The sequence below is a fragment of the Balaenoptera ricei genome, chromosome 13 (genome assembly GCF_028023285.1).
Source record: "Balaenoptera ricei isolate mBalRic1 chromosome 13, mBalRic1.hap2, whole genome shotgun sequence".
Lineage (NCBI taxonomy): Eukaryota > Metazoa > Chordata > Mammalia > Artiodactyla > Balaenopteridae > Balaenoptera > Balaenoptera ricei.
Window position 1 is genome coordinate 91,949,695 of NC_082651.1, and position 20,903 is coordinate 91,970,597.

A 20,903-nucleotide genomic window follows, 5' to 3' on the forward strand; every position below is an offset into this window, starting at 1 on the left:
ACGGGGTGAGATGGGGCTGCTGAGAACCTGGAAACCAGACCTTGCAGCCAGACCGTACAGGCCCTATCCAGGGCTGTGGGCTCTTTCCTAAGAGTAATAGGAAGGTATTTAAAGATTCTGGTAAAAGAGAGGGAGGTAATATGATCAGATTTGCATTTTGATAAGATCACTATGGCGACCATGTTGAGGAAAGATTTTAGGGAGGCCAGCGTAGACATATATGGACCAGTTCGGGAGCTATGACCTGCAGGACAGGTGACCATAGCCTGGAGTAGGGCTTTGAAAGTACAGGAGAGGTGAGAGTGGGTTTCAGAGATACCTGGAAGGTGAAATAAATGGTAATAAATAAATTGATTAATAAGGATAAACTAGCTATGAAGGTGAGTGAAAGGAGAAGGGTCAAGAATTATCTCCAGGATTTTACTTGGTCTGCCTTTTGGACAGTGACATCATTTGAGACAGAAAACACTAGTTAAGGACACAAGGTATTTCAGGGGAGGGTGAGGAAAAGGCAAAGGAATGGAAAAGTTATACACATTGAAATTCCCAAGAGGAAAGGTCAAGTAGACAGTGCATCTTACAGATCTGGAATTCAAAAGAGAAGGTGGAGCTGGAGATACTAATTTGGGAGCCATGTGCACATAGATGATAAATAAGCTATGTTGTGGGTGTGCTTTGGGTGATGAACATAGAATGAGAAAAGGAGAAGGACTTACGACAGACCTTGGGGACCTTCCACAGTTAGTGGTAGAGGAGGAGCTGCTAGCAAAAGGGACAAAAAGAGGGATCGAGAGGAAGGGCTCTTGTTCTAGGGAAGCTATGGGAAGGAATAGTTTCAAGAAGTGAGGGTAGTATTGAATGGTCAAGACCTGCTTATAATTCATCATCTTTAATTTTTATTAATATCTTTGAAATTCTACCCTCTACGTTTTAGGATTTATGAAATTGCTATATGGGTAATAGTGTTATCTATGATAAATATCGTACTGACTTCACCATTTTTGAGGCATAGAAATATGTTGAAATAAATGTTTCTTTTTTTTTTAATTTATTTATTTATGGCTGTGTTGGGTCTTCGTTTCTGTGCGAGGGCTTTCTCTAGTTGTGGCAAGCGGGGGCCAGTCTTCATCGCGGTGCACGGGCCTCTCACTATTGCAGCCTCTCTTGTTGCGGAGCACAGGCTCCAGACGCGCAGGCTCAGTAATTGTGGCTCACGGGCCTAGTTGCTCCGCGGCATGTGGGATCCTCCCAGACCAGGGCTCGAACCCGTGTCCCCTGCATCGGCAGGCAGATTCTCAACCACTGCGCCACCAGGGAAGCCCCCAAATAAATGTTTCTTATTATATGCATATTGGCGTAAAAAAATCTTGGCATTTTATTAAATATCTTTTTCCTTTTGTTGAATGTTACATAAAAGGTTGTCATATCTGTACAAACAGGATGCGCCATTGGTCTCTGAATATATTATAAATTATCAGGTACTCTAGTAACGTGCAGGACTGTTCCCAGCATATCATTATACCTGATAGTGGTATGATTATACAGACACACGGAAATTACAAAAGCAGGAAATCATTACCTCCTGTTTTGTCATTACTTGTGAGTGACAAAACACCTAATATTGATTTAGCAAGTGGTGTTTGGTGCTTCATGTTCTTTACTTAAAAGCCTGTTGCCTTACTATTCAATCCAGCTTAGTAACACAAGTATTAAAGATCAGCCTTGTTAGTACAATAGAAATTGCCCAATATTTACTTGTTGAGTCAATGCCAGTGGGAAGTTAATAGGTCAGAGCTACAAGAAAAATAATGTTCTGTACCTTAGGGTTTTGTATTACCGTTCCTTTAAAAAAGTCATCTTCCCCCCTGAAGTTGATTTTTCCTGTAATTTTACATTCTCCTTCCTCTTGGTTGGATTTGGAGGTATTTCCTCGTCTCACCAAATGTACAGATAAGCAAACACACAGGTTGGGTGAGGCAGCATTGTGCAATAGAGCAGAAGCCTTCCAATCAAGAAACCTAGAGCAAATCCTGTGTCTCTCCAGCTGTGTGTCCCTGCACAAGAGAATTCAGTTCTCTGAAACTCATTTTCCTTTACTCTAAGTGAGGTGTCATAAAAATTAAATGACTTCCTGGTGAAATATCAAACCTACGGTACCTGACACATGATCCATCATTAATGGTAGTTTATGCCTGGAATTTCACTCCTGTAAGAAAGAGATAATTGTCGTAAACACCCAAACTTGAGTTCCTGGTCTCCTTTTTCCCCTTATTCTTCTGCATTTTCTTTTTTATTCTTGGTAGTTTTCAACATCAGTGATGGCTTTGGGCGGCTGTGTACACCTGGAGTCGGCTCCCTCTGGCGGACACTGCTTCTCCCAGGGCGTGTTCAGCTCCCTGAGCTCAGGGCTGATTTCTCACTCACCGCAGCCTTCACAGCCGTCTTCACCTCTAGACTGTTCTAGACACTTCGGTGCATCTTAGAGACAACATTCACTACCAGTGACGGCATGGGTTTTGGAATCAGGCCACATTTCAGGATCCAGCTCTGCTGCCCATAACCCCAACTGTGTACCTGGGCACGTCTCTTAATCCTCTTGAGTCACTGTTTTCTCAGTTAAGGGGCCCAGCATCCCCACCTGGTATGGTTGTAGAGATTAGAGAAAACCTGTGGAAAGCGTATAGCCGGGTAGCTCTTTAATACTGTCGAGATGATTCCTGTTATTGTTCTTGCCAGATCTGCTGATTCCATGTGTGTCTTTAAGTTTTGAATATGGTATCATTTTGAAATGGCAGAGGCTGCTTCTAGCTGATAGAATAGTACCACATTTGTTTATTCATTAAATATTATTATTATCTTTTTCCTAGTACCTTTGTGTTCCAAGCATAGGTTTAAATGCTGAACAAGACAGACACATCCTTACCTTTATAGAGCTTATATTCTAATTGGGGAGACCCCCATCACACACACACACACACACACACACACAGTTAAAAACAACTAAAAAATAAATCGCTGGTCATACTAAGTACCATAAAGGAAATGCACAAGGAGCAGATAGGAAAGGCCTCTCTTGGACGTAAAAAGAGCTCACTATTGGAGAATGGACGAAAAGGCATTTCAGGCAGAGGGAATGCGTTTCAGGCATTTCGGAAACAGGGATGTTCTTGGCATTTTTGAATAACTACAGGAACGCCTTTGTGGCTGGAGCGCTTGGAGCCTAGTGCGCAAAGGCCTACATAAGGGCCAGAAGGACCTCTCACTGTCAGCCTTGATAACACTCCATCTGTTCCTTCTTATTCAAACAGCAGACCTGAAGGCCACACATCCTACATCTTCATTTCGCTCTACTAGGTACTTTTCCATCACCCAGGGTATTAGTTACCCAAGTGATTTTGCTTGGGTGGCAGAGATCGTGATGCCTCTTCATCTCTGCTGGTTAGTCCAGTGGTGCCTCTTTCAGGCCCCTGGGAAGGGACTCTGGCTGTGCTGTGCTGTTCTGCACAGTCCATTTCATATTCCCTGGTAGGGTTTTTTTGGTCTCAAGTATAAGGATGGGCAAAGCATGCTGTAGCTGTGGGAGGTGAATGAACTCTAATGCATCTCCCTTTTCCTGCGTTGAACAGGAGTGACACAGAATCTCTGCCTGAGGGTTGCTGTTGCTTAGAGTCAGACTTGTGTCCAGATTGTCACATGGTAAAGAATTCTCAGTTCTGGCCTTCTCTTCTGGACTTAGTTGAGGAGTTTGAGAATAGTTGGTGTGTAGAGAGGGGATTGAAGGCAACTTAGCTTCTTAAAAGTATGTTATAACATTGAAAAAGAAGACAAGTAAAAATTCAAACCAGGAAAAATCCATTTAGAGTAGGAAGGCTGAATGTAGAAATTCAGGTCGTAGGTCTTACTTATTTTTTAAAATTGAGCCAGACATAAAGTTTTGATCTTTCTTTGGCCTAAAGAACCATGATCCTGGTCATGCCCGAGACTGTGATTCGCATTGTACATAAGAAGAAATCTTCCAGTCCTAAAAATGGAAGAACTGATTCCTACCATCACCAAAATGGAAGCAATTGTTTCCATGTGTCTGCAGCCTTCCTTTCCATGTTGTGATTCTTAAGGCCACTTTTCCCCCAGATAGGAAAAAATTCCTGACTCTGGCACAAAACGTAATAAGCAAAAAGATGCATTTTGGGGCCTGTTTTCGTCTGTGGAAAGTGCACAGTCTTTGGATCCTGCAGGTCTGGGTTTAAATCGTGGCTCTGTGACCTCCTTCTCGTGTGTACATGGTGGGCAAGTTGTTTCATCTCTCTATTCCTAAGTTTCCTCCTCTGCAAAATGAGTATTCTTATTCCATTTTGCAGAACTGCCCTGAGATTTGAGAGATTTATACAAAATGCCTGACATGTAATAGATGCTCAAAGGAAAAAAAAAGTAGTTGCTATTGTTAATTCCGGAAACAGACCAGATTTACTGAACTCACCCTCTGACCGCTATCAGCCTAACATGGCAAATCTGATTTTTTAACAATTATTTTTCAGGACAGTGTGGGTATCAGTTATAATATACCTGCTTTGTGAGAATTAAATGAGATGACATAGTACTTAACGTATAAGATGTGTTCAGGAAATGATGCCTATTGCTGTTTCTGTGCTATGGTGTCTTTTAAAATATTTTTTTGTTGGAGAGGTAATAATATGAGACTACATAAACCAGTCAGAATTGACATTTTATGAGAAATGAAAAAGCTTAAGGGGTCAGAGTTGTCCTTATGGAGGAGACGAAACCTATTCACATGGGCTTCTTTCCATGTCACTACTCTGTCCACAGAAAACGTTCCACAAAGGAACTCACCAAATATTAGTGTGACAGGAAACAGACTCCAAGGTACTCATTATTGATTCTCTCATCAACTGTGTAGGTGACCTTGCAGAGTTAAAGTTCATTGTTTGGTTTGCAAAGACACTTGGCTAAAATGTTGGAAAAACTGGAAAAGGCCATGATTATTTTTTTTACCATGTTTCCCCCGCATAATCACATATTCACCTGTCAGGCAGCACTGCAGGTCAAGTCTGCCACATCCAGTTCATTCTGAGACATTTGTGTGGCAAATATCTTGGACTGTTTCCCTCAGGTCGGAGTAGTTATGATTTAAAGGGTAGAATTGTGTCTTCCCACAGCAATCAGTGGTGGAGGCCTATTCACCCATGGTCATGATCATTCATGTGGATTTCTGTATCTTCACACTTTTAGGATTAGTCTTTGGGGGAAAATGCTTAGAAGTTTCTGCATCTGAGCTATGTGGACCAGTGGACCCCATCCCTTTGCTCTCTCCAGCCTTTCCCAGGAGCTCTCTCCCTCTCGCCTTCTTTATCTCCTCTTCAGTCAACTCATGGAATTGTATCAATATTATCACTCAGTCTCAGATTGAGTAAAGTAAAATGCATTTAAATAAATTTGTTTCCCTCCATGAATATAAGTCCTTTCAATTCATGCTGTTCTTGAATCACAGTTTTGGCTGATTGACAACTCGAAGCCATTACAGAATCCCTTAATCATGGGATTAGTACTAATAACTTATTCCTTGTGCCTTTAGTACAACTAATGCTAATTTTCTTCTTGTAGTTAATCTCTGAAAGTTAAATTTGCACCATATATATACTTATATATATGTGTGTGTATATACATTTATGTGTATATATATATATTTATATGTGTGTGTGTGTATATATATATGTGTGTGTGTGTGTGTGTATATATATATATATATATATATATATATATATATATATATATTAGTTGCCTTATAGCTAAAGCTTAGAAAAACCACTTAAACAGTTGTTAAGGGTAACCATTGATTTGATCAGTGAAAAGTCCACAGTAGTTTCATGGTATTTCTTCCTACTCTCTTGAATGTGGGCTCTTTGGAATTGTCTTCTAAGCAGAGATTTCATTTCTCGTTCCAAAAGGAAGATAACAGCATCTTTCGATAGGAACTATTAAAATGGGTTATCAATTACTGGCATCTATGAAAGATCTTAGTACCTTGTAATTTACTGAAGAGGGAGGTTTTCGTGTTTATCATGTGTCAGTAAAAGTATTCCAGCATCTCTCTTCGCAAGATAATTAGGGAAAATTGCACATCAGGCAAACTAAACTGCAGGCACAGAAGAATAGATGGGTGGGCGAGGGGGGAAAGTAACGTTGACTGAGAGAGACTGTATTCAGAATCAAGTCGAACACAGATGGACTAAAGCTGTTGTGGTTTAGCCCTTGTCCATTGTGTAGATGAGTCTCGGACACTCTGCTTGCCAGGGGATAGCAGTGAAGTGTGACAGGAGAACTCTCTTAGATTACTGCCCCTGAGAGAGAACTAATGTCTGTCACAGAAAGAATCCTGGTTTTGAAATGGTTGTTAGTGAGGGCGCTTACGCTGCATTGGTTGACGGCTGCTTTGTGACTAGGTGAGCGGCCCCAGCCATGCAGAGTCCAGACAGATCTGGACGCTCGGTCTTAGGCGTCACTTAAGCTCTCTGATGACAGTCTCTCACTCGCCTGCCACAGTAATCCGTGGAATAAGTGCAGGGTTTCTTTCCTCTTCCATCGGGAATGTCGCTCTGATTGCGAGTCTTTGTCAACATGAATCATCTTAATGGGATGACGCAGTTTCTTATTTCCTTCTTCACTGCGTTGTTTTCAGACTTCACTTTGCAAATTATGAAGGAACATCAGGAATTCTGTGACTTTCATATGCCACTGGGTGTACAGTACGGGGGTACCCTGGAGATATCGCAGGTTTGGTTACAGACCACTGCAGTAAAGCCAGTATCACAATAAAGCTAGTACATGAATGTTTTTGTTTCCCAGTGCATATAAAAGTTACATTTACACTATACTATAGTCTATTAAGTGTGCGAAAATATGTCTAAAAAACATGTGCAGACCTTAATTAAAAGATACCTTATTGCTAAAACAATGCCCAATTACAATAGGAACATCAAAGATCACTGATCACAGATCACCGTAACAGATATAATAATAAAGAAAAAGTTTGAAATATTGCAAGATTTACCAAAATATGACACAGAGACACGAAGTGAACAAACTCTGTCGGAAAAATGGCACCAGTGGACTTGCTTGACCCAGGGGTGCCACCAACCTTCCATTTGTTAAAAAAAAAAAAAAAAATGCAATGTCTGTGAAGCGCAATAAAGCAAAGCACAATATAAAACGAGGTCTGCCTGTATCTTTCAGGGATGACCTTGCATTCTTTGAATAGTGATAGTATCCGAAGAGTTTTGAAATAGCCATCCATTTATACTCACTATTTCCTGTACAGGCCTTGTGCTTTCTTGTCTTGATACTTTTGTTCATATTATTTCTGCTACAATACCAAGCTCAAGTACTTCTCTCAGTAAGCCTTCTGGTGTCATCGATATCTACCTCCTCTGAAGTGACAACTTTAGTGACCCCACTCGTAACTGGAATATAATTGCATGTCCTTTGTCAGCCCACACCATTATTCTGCAGTGTTTCTTAAGTATGTATAATGCAACTGGATTTCCACACTGCTGGATGAGAGCTCTGTGTTGTAACTCTATACCCTCCCCAGTGCTGAGCACAGGGCCTTGTCCGTAGAGGACACCTAAGTTTTTGTTCATTCTCCCATCTATTTGGCATTCATAAGGCACATGTCGAGTGTTTCCTTTGCACCACACACTGGTGCTTGGTACTGAGAAGCTAAAGCTGAAGAAGATGTGTTACCATCTTTGCCATCAAGTGGTACATGGTCTAGTGAGGGAGACAGGCAAAGTAATAAATAGTTAAAGCATGTTATGAATAGACGGATACTCTGGGACATTTTTATAGACCAGGGACATTTTTATAGATAGGGATATTTTTGTAAATGTTTGAACCGTGTCTTAATAGAAAAATAGGATTTCTCTTGAAGTGAAAGTTAAAAGAGCATTTTTGAATTGCTTGATATTTTGACTTTATAAATCGCTGCTGTTACCCCAAGTATTATCACATCCTGATACAAATTTTAAAGTATATTGTGTATTAACTTTACGTAAAACAAAAACATGTCGTGGCACTTAGGGGGAATTCCAATAAACAGGGTATCGTATTTCGGAAGAGTTGCTTTTAAATGATATGAAACCTAACTTTGATCCTGTCAGAGGTCTCACTTCCTGCTCCCAGGTACTTTCATTGCTGCTCTACGAACCCTGGAAGCTGGGAGTTTCTGTTAGTGCCAAAGGCTGCTTGAAGGCCTCTTACGGTTAGAAAGCTTGAAACTCATCCCGCGTGGGACATTGGGATTATGCTGGGCAGGAGGCACGGTGTTCTGTCCAGGGAGAAGCATGAGACCAAAATTAAGCCCTCCCCGTCACCCAAAAAACACAAACTGATCAACCAAACAGAAGTCCTTAAATGTTTTTTTCAAGAGTTTAACCTTAAATGACTTAAAAAAAAAACATTATAAAGACAGCTAAGTCAGGATGAAAATATTGATATGTGCTTTATTCAAGTGGCATTCGTTACTACAGATAATTCAAGTGAAAGTGCAAGTATCTCTTCTTTTCTATTTTAATTCTGTTTGAACACAGTATCAAGGTTACGTCTACTATCAGTTCAGGCCTCTTTGATATAAAATGTATGCCTAAAAGTTGGGGTTGTTTCTTCACTTCTCTATTTCCTAAATTCCTGAAATAATAAATTTGTTTACATTTCTATAATGAAGCTCAGGTTTTAAATTTTTCTTGTGATATGAATAAATAATGCATAGTAGAAGGTGACAGATATGGGTTCATTTCCTAGCTAGTAAGCACTGGGCAGTTCTCTGTACAGAACTACAGGGTACTGTAGACCTGCATGAGACAACATGAAAATCAAATAGTACCATTTGAAACACATTTGTTTCCCTTTATATAAACTACCTGTACACACTGGTGGTTTCCTGTCTTTGATTAGGCAGCAAGAAGGGATTTGTAAGAAGTAGCCTTTCTTCCTAGGTTTCCAAAAAAAAAAAAAAAAAAAAACAAAAAAAAAAACATGTTGTTTAATAAAGGAACCCAATCTTACCAATCTTAGCATACTTTCTTTGTCCTTAATTTCAGTCTGTCCACAGTAGAAATTGAAAACCAAGCCCAGGCCCTTCATCTCTTCGAGACGTTGAAGACCAATCCCGAAGCCTTTCACAAGCACATGGTCAAGTATATTTACCCCACGATTGATGGCTTTGATCATGAAAGACTGCTGTATTATTTCACTCTGCTGGAAAGCTGTGGCTGTGCAGATTTGGGGAAATACACCATTAAACCAGAAACCCACATTCGGCTGCTAAAGAAATTTAAGGTAGTTGCATCAGGTAAGTTAATCATTTTCCTGCTTGAACCCATTCTTTAAATTTAATCTAGGGCAGTTTTCTATATATACAATCCTGTTCCTGCATTGTGGCTGGCATAACTGTGAAACCACCGTATTTTTATGCTAATAGACTTTATTCTGTCTCCAACTCCTTTACTTACTGTTGAGGGAATTAAATACTGGAGAAACTTAAGTCACACAGTGACTTATCGCAGACCTGGTACTAAAATCCAAAGTTTCTGACTAGTACACCAAAGGTTTTTTCCCTGCTTCCACTGGTTATATTTTATCTACATAAATGACAAGGCTGAGACACTTCCCAATAGGCAATTGGGCAGAGTTTCACTTAAGTGGACCTACATGTTTAAAGTATGTATGGAACCCTTAAAATAAGAGCCTTTGAATCTTTGACAAATTGTGGAAATCTTTAGAATGGTGTCTGTGTGTCTTTAGCTCATAACTAAGAAATTAACCGTGTTAATACCTCTCAAATCTGTATGATACTTTACAATTTACAAGGCACTTGAAAAGCTGCATTCATCTGCTGTTCGTAACAATTGTGAGTATTTACTTCAGTTTATCAGTGGTTTACTGAGTAGCTGAATTAGACCCTGGACTAGACACAGAGGAAAGGGAGTAAGATTCAATCCCTGCCTTCAGGTAGCTGATGAGATACTAGATGAATAACAAATGAATATAGTGCAGTGTGGTGAGCGCACGGATAGAAGACATAGGTGCCATGGGGGGATTGAAGAAGCGAGGAGATATTGCCATCTCCAGGGTACAAATGAGGACACTGGGGCTCACAGCAGTTGAGTGACCTGTTCAGGGTCGCACAGTTGGTTAAGTTGCAGGCAGCGATTGGAACTCCGATCTTCTGATGGGTCTCAGTGACAAACGAAGCTGTGCTGTAACTAAATCTTTTCATTCAGCCACGCAGAGGGGCTGTGTGTGTATTTGAAAGCTCCTGTATGGTTATCTTGGAATGAACTACTCTCTTTTTTTCCCCTTTTCTTTCCGATAGGTCTTAATTACAAAAAGCTGACAGATGAAAACATGAATCCTCTTGAGGCATTGGAGCCGGTCCTTTCAAGTCAAAATATCTTATCCATCTCCAAACTTGTTCCCAAAATCCCTGAAAAGGATGGGCGCATGCTTTCCCCAAGCTCTCTGTACACCATCTGGTTACAGAAGTTGTTCTGGACTGGAGACCCTCACCTCATTAAACAAGTCCCGGCGTCCTCCCCCGAGTGGCTGTGCGCCTATGACGTCTGCATGAAGTACTTTGATCGTCTCCTCCCAGGTCACCTCATCACTGTGGTGGATGCAGTGACCTTTTCTCCAAAAGCTGTGACCAAGGTAACGAAAAAGAGAGGCGTTTAAAGTAGATTGGCCGCTTTAGAAGAAATGAAAATCGCTCTTACGTTCTGTCGATTTTGTTTTTATTTGCTTTCTTGAAATAGGGAATACTTACATGTTTGGCAGTTTTGTTTTTTGTCAAGCCTGAGGTATTTTAATTGGGAGATCATTTTCCTCTATCACAGTTGTGCAGGTAATATAAATCAGGCTTAACTGTTCTAACTTGCACGTACATTTTGTTCATGTTATAGTTCTCATAATATGTCATTTTATAGTAAATATTCCATCCTGTTCTTTCCAATTGACGAGTGGAAAGAACCTCCAGTGCCAAGCCCACATTACTTGCACTCAGAGCCAGGCTAACAACTTAGCGATGATTAAATCCAGGTCTTAAAAAAGTTTCACGTGAATACTACGTAGTACATGACTTGGTGGTAGAATTACCCATGTGAGTCTGTGTGGCAATTTCCAATGTCTGCTCCATGCCCAGGTCTGAGCCCTTTAATTGGACTCTAATTTCTCCTCTCGATCCTTCAACATTGTAGAGTTTCACACAAAATAGATAACGTGGGTTCTTCTCCTCCCCTTCTGGCCCTCTCACCCAGACACCACTATTCAACAAATGTGAATTTCTCATTGCTTGGACACGGGGCGTCATCTCTCCTAGAAAATCTCCCAGCCGCTGGTCTCAACTGCTGAACTGCATTGCGTTTGGAACTTCCTTTCATTTTCTCTACCCTACCTTTGCTGCTGCCTTCTCTTTCCCCCAAGTTGGCAAGTCTGCCCAGGACCCTATCCCATGAATTTTTATTCTAGCTATTATTATCATGAAAATTGAGTGCAGAGGCTAAGAATCCAAGTCATTCATTTGGAGGTTGGCCCAGGTAGATGTTCAAACATCTATGGGGAATACTAGTTTTAACTAACTTGCTAGATTAATAGTTGTGGATAAGCAACGACTTCATTTCCTTATTATTGTAACTCAATGAACTTAGTTAATAACTTGGTTTTAAATTTTATAACCACTGCTATAAAGAGGAGATAATCATTTTTGTTGTTTTTAAGGAAAAAAGTAAGGATGATTGTAAAGGGATGTAGCATGACGTATTTGAAAAGAGCACGGGTTTAGAGTCATATGGCTTTGAACTTTGAACCTGCCACTTAACCAGCTCCGTGGTTTAGCCTCAGGAATCTCTGTTAACTTCTGCCTTCTTCAGGCAGAGGCAGTGACTGAGGAATCTTGAAATAGATGATAGTATTATCCTACTTTTAATAGGTGAGGAAACGGAGGTTCAACAAAGTTAATTTGGTAATAGAGGAGCCACAATTTCAACTCAAGGAGGCTTTTTCCAGGGTCTTTGCTCTTAACCACTGAATGGTACTATTTCTAAGAAGTCGTAGAACAAACAGCTAGAGTCAAGGGACCTGGAGCCTTTGTAGGGACCGTGGGAGAACAGTGGGGCCAGAGAGCCCCAAGCATTTTCAGTCCAAGCGGAGCACCCTGTCTCGGGATGTTTCCAGAGCGGGGCTGAGCCTAAATGAGGAAAGCCCGGCAGGAACCTCGCATTGTCTGGGGAAAGACAGGAGTCCAGCAAATATTGGGTGAATCTCCAAGGATGAGAAGAGGTTTGAGTCCAAGTAAGTACTAGCAGTGCCAGAAGTACGAACTGGAGGGAAGGGGCTGAACCAAGCAGGGAGGTGAAATCCAAGGAAATGGCTCCAGAGCTGGGACCTGTGAACCTTCTGAAGGAGCTTGACAAACAACCTGACTGGCCAGGAAGATGGAGGGGCCCAGGGTGAAGGAGGTTTTACATATTTTATATGAGGGCAGAGACAAAGCCCAGCACGGCCAGCCAGGGCCACGTGCTAATTGTGAGCACGGATATGGGGTGGACAGACAGCCTAGACTTTCCGACAGCAATTATTTACTCCTGATTAAACAAACTTAGGAGTTGGATGTAGAGTCGACTCGGTTTTAGTTGGTGTTTATGGTGTTTTAAGTTACAGCACCTTCTCATCACCTTAGTTTCTTAATTGTATATCTTTAAGATGCCCTCCAACCACGAGAAAATGTATGACACTGTTGTTTGTGGACATATGTGCATTTTTTCCTGAGGTAAAGATGCATAGCTGACCCAGTAGGGATTGAGTCAGTTAATTGTGGCATTGCTTTCTCTTAGCTCAGATGGTGTAATTCTCAGCAAGATATTCTTTTACTGTAAACTATGTTAAGAGGTAGTTTTCTACTAAGTCAAATAAGGTATAGAAAAGTGAGAGAGATAAATTAATTTGATATCTTTAGTCCAGCTTTATATTTGTTCTCATTTTATTAATTGGCAAGCTTTAAATTTTCCATTCAGAGAGGGAAAGTATAAAGTTTAGATACAATGCATGTTTGTTTGAAATCACACAGTGCTATTCTAGAGAGAGAGAGAGTATAAAATTCATATTGAAATACAACCCTCACATGTCAGAGGACACATTTGGAAAAGGAAATGCGGCTGGATGTGGCCAAGTTTGCAAAACACCAGATGTTGCCACAGCTTGTACATGGTGTTAAAAATGTAGAATAAGTGTATACTACTCAAATATAGTGTGCAGTTTTCAAACGTTTACCCACATCTAATTCAGAGCCAAACTTTTGGAAAGAACTGGTGAACGTCCAGAGTGCCTAACGAGACCAGTAAGCAATCAATTCAGAGAGGAATATCCCCAAAGCCTGAATTTAGTACCCATTCCATAATGAAATAAGCCAGAGGAGGCTCTTCGCCTTCATGGTAATAGTCGTTTGCACTAGCAGAATTTGTAGAAATCCTGGGGAGAATATTCACAAAGCGTCATATGTCATGTAGGCCAAGAGTGAATTTGCACGACATTCGAGGTGATGAATATGCAGAAGGGAAAAGAATACAAATGTTTAAAGTGCATTGGCTCCAATTCTGAATTGTTGCGTTTCAGTTGAGTTAGGTCAGAGTTGCTCTCCTATTGCTTTTCCGATTCAGTAATTAGAAACATTTTTGTAGAAGGGTCAGAGAACAAGTTAGTGAGTTAGAAATCAGGTAAGTGGTCGACAAAGCTGAAATGCAGGTCAGAACACTATTTGCCTGGTTCAGATATGATGTGGTTAGATAAGGGGGTGCTTGCATGTAACCCCAGCCTTCGTGTTTTACACTCAACACTCGCTCTCAATTGCTGGTATAGCTACATCCAAAAATAAGGACGTGGAAAATCCTCCTCCTACTTAGGAAATGCTACTAAGAAGTTGGCCCGAATCCTTCTTTAAAAACCCCAGGTAATCACAGAAGTAGAAGAGGTCTTCTAGTATCCTAGAACCCTGATGCTTCTCAACCTGGAATTGGGTAGGCGTTTACCACCCTCTCCCCACCCCATGTGCACCCTGTGTTTCAGCTCCTACCATTTGTTTTTGATGGGAATATATCTCCTTTGAGTTAGAGCAGAAAAATTCTTGAGAACCTCTTCTCTAGTCTGACCTCTGACCTTCAAGTGTCACTTCTATTGATAATTAAGCCACTGCTTCTGCTTCTATATTTATTTATGCACACACACACACATGTATAAGGAATCTTTCTTTTTCTTCTTATACTTCCCACTTTTTGGTTCTGCCTTCTGAAGCTGTGGAAACAGCATAAGGGCATCTCTTTTTCATATGACTGTTCAAATTCTTGAACTAGGCTACTATTTCCTCCCTTATTCTATTGTCTAGAGTACTTGCTAGAGGAATAAATTTATCTAGACTACTTGCTGGAAGAATAAATTTGTCTTAAAAACCATGATATGATCTAAAACTAAAATTTATTTCATAAGTTTAAGTCTCAATCAAAAGGCTGCATTGTAGCTGTAACTTCAGTGTCTTTCCGGTGCTAATACTGTCTTTTCACTAAGGATGGGAGTGCATTTTTCACCATCATGAGCAACTGGTGTCTGAAATCTATATAAAAATGTTTAGATAAGGCATATTTCCTAATTGCATGGCATAATATATGACTTTCTGATGCATAAATCAAATGCATATTATGTAGATTCACTAAGTATTTAGGCATTACTGTGTGCCATATTACAATATTAGTTGCCATTGGAGACATCAAGATGTAAAAGACATGCCTGTAAGAAACCTAAAATGAAGGATTTCTTTTCTTTACAGTAAAATTATTATAATTGAGAGTTACACTCCCGGTGAAATTAGAAGTTCCTTGAGGGCAAGGATGTTGCCTTTTATCTCAAATGCTCCAGTGCCTAGCATAGTATAAAGTAGGAACTCCTCAATGTGGTTGTTCAAATAATTATTATCGTAGATTGGCTATTCTTAAATCTTTTGATCTTTGGATGCCTTAATATTCTTAAAAATTGTTGAGGACCCTAAAAAGCTTTTGTTTATGTAATATCTGTTGATATTTGGCATATTAGAAATTAAAACCAAGACATTTTAAAAATATTTGTTTAATTCATTTATAGGTTAATTCATATATAGGTCCATTTATAGGTTGACATGAATAGCATCTCTTGATGGAAAATGGAAATATAGCATTTCAAAAAGAAAAAAATAATGAAAGTGACATCATTTTACAGTCACATGTCTGGCTTAATAGAACACAGCTGGGTTCTCGCGTTTGTTTCTGTATTCAATTTTTGTCGTTTTGGTTGAAGAAAATGAAGAGCTTTCAGCCTTACACAGATACAAGGTAGAAAAGGGAGGAGTGCTTTAATAGCCTATGGTGTCATTTTGGGTGTTCTTTGATGCTACTGTGAAACTCAACAAATGATAGATTCTTAAAGACTAGGTGTAGTGTGGAATCAGAAACCCTATCCTTGATCTTTCTGTGCTCTATTATATTAAAACTGTTGTTCTGGATTGCACTTTCATTGGATCTTTTACCCATGTATGATTTGGAATATAATGCATTTGGCGTTTGGAAAATTGGCTCGCTGAGTTATACAAATCATCCAAATGTTGATACAGTGCATTATACGTTATCAACAAAGTCACATGGGTTATTCTGAACGCCCATCTTATCCAGTGAGTTTTTAAGTATTGGGAAGTTGTCAAGGTCACAGTGGTAGGCACAAGTTTTCCAAAACTCTAATTTTTGCTTGAAAGTTTCAATTGTATCATTGGCAACAAATACTGTGAGTTATTTTCCTGGAAGTGACACGCTCACTTTGTTCACATTGGAGAAAATGTTTGCCACGTATTCGAGTCTGAATAGCTATAGTTTGTCTACCTGTTGTTCTTTCAAGCACAAATGGTAATGCGTGCCAAAGCAGCTGCTTCAGCTACTCATGACTCAGTCACACAAATGCTTTTTCCTGACTACGCTTCAGTACACAGTGAGATGTTTCATGTGTATCTCTCAGTTCTTCACTTAGATGTGCACTCAGTGGTTGAGATTTAATAAAATCAATCATTTTTACTCCTTCATCAAGAACATTCTCAAGTGAAATGCCAATGGAGAACACAGTGACACGTAGTACATTTTGGTGCCACTCCCTTGATTGTGCAAAGTCCCCACAGTTTTATCCACCATTGCTTTTTCACCATCATATAAGTGTCAACATAGTGAAAAAAGGTAAATAATGTTTTAGTGGTAAAAGTCAAAAAGGTGAACAATTTTGACTTTGCAGACCTCTTGAAAGAGTCATGGACTCTTGTGGTTTGTGGACCACACTTTGAGAACCACTGTCGTAGGATGTTGTTTCCAAAACGACAGCCAACCTTGATGCCCACATGAAAGAGCATTTCAACTTCCTAAATGTTTGTAATTTAAATAATAATGAAGATATGTCTGGTAAGTGCATAAAGGATTGTCTTAAAATTTCAGTTTCTCAAAATAGTTTAATTTCTAATCAGCTTTCCAGATGTGGACGTGTCAGAAAGAATTTGAAAATGTAAATGGAATGTGTACATGGTAATATCATTATATCATCCTTTGGATTTATGAGCTTGCAATATATTTTTTCCTTCTACAGATTTCCTTTTATAACTTTTTAGCTAGTATTTATTTTTTAATATTACTCAAGCTAAGCAGGGCGTTCTCTGGGAGAGACGTATAAGAAAAGAGAAGGGGCTCAGAGCAAGGGTGCAGCTCCTGCGGGGCACTCCTTCAACCTGGTGTCCTCAGCTTTATTCCCAGGCCAGGATCTCAGCTCAAAGAAGAGGTGATTTTTTTTCTGGGGCCTGGATGCAATAGAGTATGAGGATGGTGCTTAATCGTGGTTCCACCCCGCCTTCACTCGTAGCCCCTTCTAGAATTCAGAGAGATGAAAATAAATATCAACAATAAATAAATATTGTTGGAAAAGCTGGAATTGGGGAGCATGGCCTGGATCTGCAGCCCAGTGGTCTGTCTTTCACAAAAGTTCACACTTGTTTGAAATTTGACTAGTTAGAGCTGCTGTAGAAAGTAATTCTAGAGGGAAGCCAAGGATGAGTGCACACTGAGGACAGGCGGGGCCGACGGGGAGTAGCCGCGTTACACGTGGCTTTGAAGTCTGCTCTCCTCCTGTGGGGAGGAATAAGGAGGGGAGAGATGCCAGAAGTGCTCTTCCTGTGGTTTCTGCCTGTTGGTTGGAGTGAAAGTTTTCTCCTCATAATGGAAAGATGAGGAGAGGGCAATGGGCGTCTTGTTTCCTTAACTAATTCAGCTTAATAATGAAACCTCTTGCCAGTGAGGGGAGAAAGGAGTCCAGGGTCTGTCGGGACCTGGTCCTGACGTCCCCTCTTCCTGGGGCCACACCTCTTGTACCTATGAGTCTCGCGGCGTGTCCTCCTGGGATCAGTAGTGGCAGCGGCACAGCTTGTGCTTCTGAAAACTCTGAGATAGGTCAGAAGAGCACAGTCTTCTGACTCCCTGCGGACTAGGCTAAAAATCTACTCTCTCTTCTATTTCCTATCTCACATTTTGCCCAACTGGAATGATGATTAAAACTCATCAGAAGTTAAGCAACAAGCTTAAATGAGAGTAGAAATATGCCAAGTATTACAGGTCAGCAACTTTAAAACGGCCCAAATTTAAATTCTCATTATTAAATTCCCAGGAAGAACTTGACATCCTTAAGATCAGATCCTCTTGCCCTTTTAGTTAAAGTTCAATTACATCAAAATCCAAAATTCATAAGTTCAACAAAAGTAAAGTTCAAAGATGATATTCCTGGTTTCTGCTCTGTCTTAGCCAGAGAGGCCTGAGTTAGGTGTCTGGGTAATATCAGGTTCCTTCAGCAGAATATACCTTCTTACACTTGAGGAGTATAGCTTCTTCAGAAAATCTGAAGTTAAGTTAATCCCACCCGAAGTTTTCCATGCATCTCATTTTTTAAAACTCTAAAAGAAAATGAGAAAAAAATTAAAACAGTTTCAGCGTCAGCTCCATTGCTGTGTAATTTAGGAAACTCAAGCGAATCACCAGCCCTGAAACAGCCAAGGGAAACAAGGTTCCTGAATCCTGTTCTTAGTTCAGTCCAAATACACATTCCTAGAATGCTGGAGAACAGGGAGGTGGCTTGGTGGTGTGGGAGCAGAGGAGAGTCGGCAGAGAAAAGCTTACTGAGTTTAGCTTTGCCAGCATATCAGGTCAAACCAGATGTCTAGAGCTTGGTTGGGCAGGTCTCCCATCAAGGGGTTCAATGTGGTGTGTGTTCTCCATATGGAGGAAGGGAAAATACCCATCCACACTGTCTGCTCTCTGAGACTGACTTATTTTACATGTCCCTGCCTGCAGTCACTCTGCCTTCCTAATGTCCATTTCCCCATTTAAGCTCTGTGTTCCTCCAGTTAAGTGTCCCGGTGGCCACTGTCTCTGTCTTATTGCTATGGAATCCCACTTGTCTCAGAATCCTGTTCCCTGGGGAGCTTTGCCACTCATGCCCATGTTTGTTTCTGCTGAAAACCATCTGCAGTAGATCTCTCAACTGAAATCTGTGTAGATGTTTTTGAAACCTGTGCCCCTAAGGACCTGGGGAGGACTGTTAACCTTTGCTTTGTGCTTGCATCTGAATTGTATGCTTGTGCTCCTTCCATGGGCATAGAAGTATTTCTATCATATCTTTGGGGTTTGATGAGGAAAGAGCAATAAATAGCATCTTGTCTTCCCAAGTTGCAATCAGTTAAGAGATAGAGGGATCAGCTAGATGGAAACTAAAGTCACTTTATTGTTGAGAGGATTGGAGTGTCGACCATGGCTTGATTTTCCATGGTCAGCCTTCCTCATACTTGCTCCCTGCCCAGATCTTCAGACAACCCTGCCAAGCACAAGGATAGATCTGGAGAGCATGTGTGCTTTCTCAGAAGGGCTGCCTCGCAACTTGATTCCCGCTCATGGGACCCAGAGAGGTGGCCTCTGGATTAGTGCTGTCTAATAGAACTGTGATGTGAACCACTTGTGGAATTTGAAATTTTCTAGTAGTCACATTAAGCAAAGAAACACAAAATAGGTGAAATTGTCCTAAATATTACCATTTCAACATGTAACCAGTATAAAAATATGAATGAGATATTTTAAGATTCTTGTTTTTGCATACTCTTTGCCATCTGTTGTGTACTCAGTACCTGTCAACATAGACTAGCCACATTTCAAATGCTCAATAGCCACATGAATGTATTGGACAGATAATGCTTCTCTGGAACCAAAGTCTGCGGTTTACCCTTTTGTCTCACAAACGTTTACCACTGAAAGGACAAGAGCAGAAGAAAAGTGTACTCTCCTCACAGGCAGATCTCAAAAAGAAAGGGAAGGGGCTAGCCACCCATCATCAGTTTCTTCCTCAGCTGTCACTCCTCCTCCCCCAGGAGTGCAAGGTGAAGAGAGGAGCAGGACTTACCTCCTTGGGACCCATCGGGGGGACTTCCTGCTTTACGGGCCCAGGTAGGAGCTGCAGAGGAGGAGAAAATGGTTCCTGCCACACATACTAAATGAATGTCAGGCTAAAAATAAATTAAAGACCTTAGGAGTTATCTGTCATCTGCGGAAGTCACGGTACGTGCCATGTAATAATAGTAGTAATAGCTCCCATTTATCGTTCACTGATTATGTACCGGGCACTGGTTCTCCACTTGACCTTATCTCCAGTAATCATCACAGTAGCCCTGCAATGTAGGTATTACATCTCAGTTTGAAATGAGCAAACTGAAGGTTAGAGGTTAAGTAATTTGTTCAAGGTCAGAAGCAAGTTAGTAGCTGAGTCAGAATTCCAATCCTAGTCTTATCTGTTTAGTGTTAGAGGTCTTCAGCAAATGATAATCCTTCTTCCTTAGACAGGCACCCACTATTTTCTGAGGCAACTTGTTCATTTATTGGATATGTTTATGTTTTTCTCTTATATGGGGTCCACATCTGCCCCTTTGATCTGGGGTCCACGTCTGCCCCTTTGATCTGTCCTCCTTTCTGTAACAACAAGAAATAGAACCACTTCCTTCCTTGCTCTTTGGGAAATGGAATAAAAATACCATATATCCTCCAAGACTTTCATCCGTCATTTCTTCTTTATTCCTCAAATAACCTGGATTTCATGTGCTTCAATTAAAATCACCTTCACCTTGACACAATTTATGTGTTCCTCCTTAAAAAAATTTTTTTAAAAAAGGAAAAAAACCACCTCCATGTATTAGTTTTCTAGTGCAGTTGTAACTAATTATCACACACCTAGAAACTTAATACAGATTTATTGTCTTAAACTTCTGTAGGTGAGAAGTCAGACAAGGGTCTTAGTGGGCTAAAATCCAGGTGCAGGAAAGCCTATATTGCTTTCTGGAGGCTCCAGGGGAGAATCCAATGGTGAGAGGCTGTCTTCCTTCTTTGGCTCATGGCCCCTTTCCTCCATCTTCAAAGCCAACAACGTTACATCTCTCTGATTCTCTGTCTTCACATATTTCTCTCTGACCAAAGCCAGGAAGGGTTCTCACTTTGAAGGATTCATATGATGAGAGGGGAGCCTATGTGGATAATCCAGGATACTCTCCCCATCGCAGGGACTGTACCAGCAATCACATCAGTAAAGCCCCTTTGCCATGTACGGTGGCGTGTTCACAGATTCCAAGGATTAGGATGTACACATCTTTGGGGACCATAATTCTGCCTACCTATACTTTTATATATAATAAGGTTTTAGACACTTTATAAGACTTTATAATAAGGTTTTATAAAAAGACTGAAGTTTAAACCAAAATGGAA

General features: G+C 40.5%; 1 protein-coding gene across 5 annotated transcripts in view; it reads left to right on the forward strand.

The window, feature by feature from the left end:
• Window positions 1-20,903, forward strand: part of NBAS (NBAS subunit of NRZ tethering complex) — a 341,753-nt gene that overhangs the window by 234,198 nt on the left and 86,652 nt on the right. For all 5 annotated transcript variants that reach the window (XM_059942180.1, XM_059942182.1, XM_059942181.1 and 2 more), the window contains 2 exons: window positions 9,114-9,364; window positions 10,388-10,722. In XM_059942180.1, coding sequence (XP_059798163.1) covers window positions 9,114-9,364; window positions 10,388-10,722 — 586 coding nt within the window. The remainder of the gene's footprint in view (window positions 1-9,113; window positions 9,365-10,387; window positions 10,723-20,903) is intronic.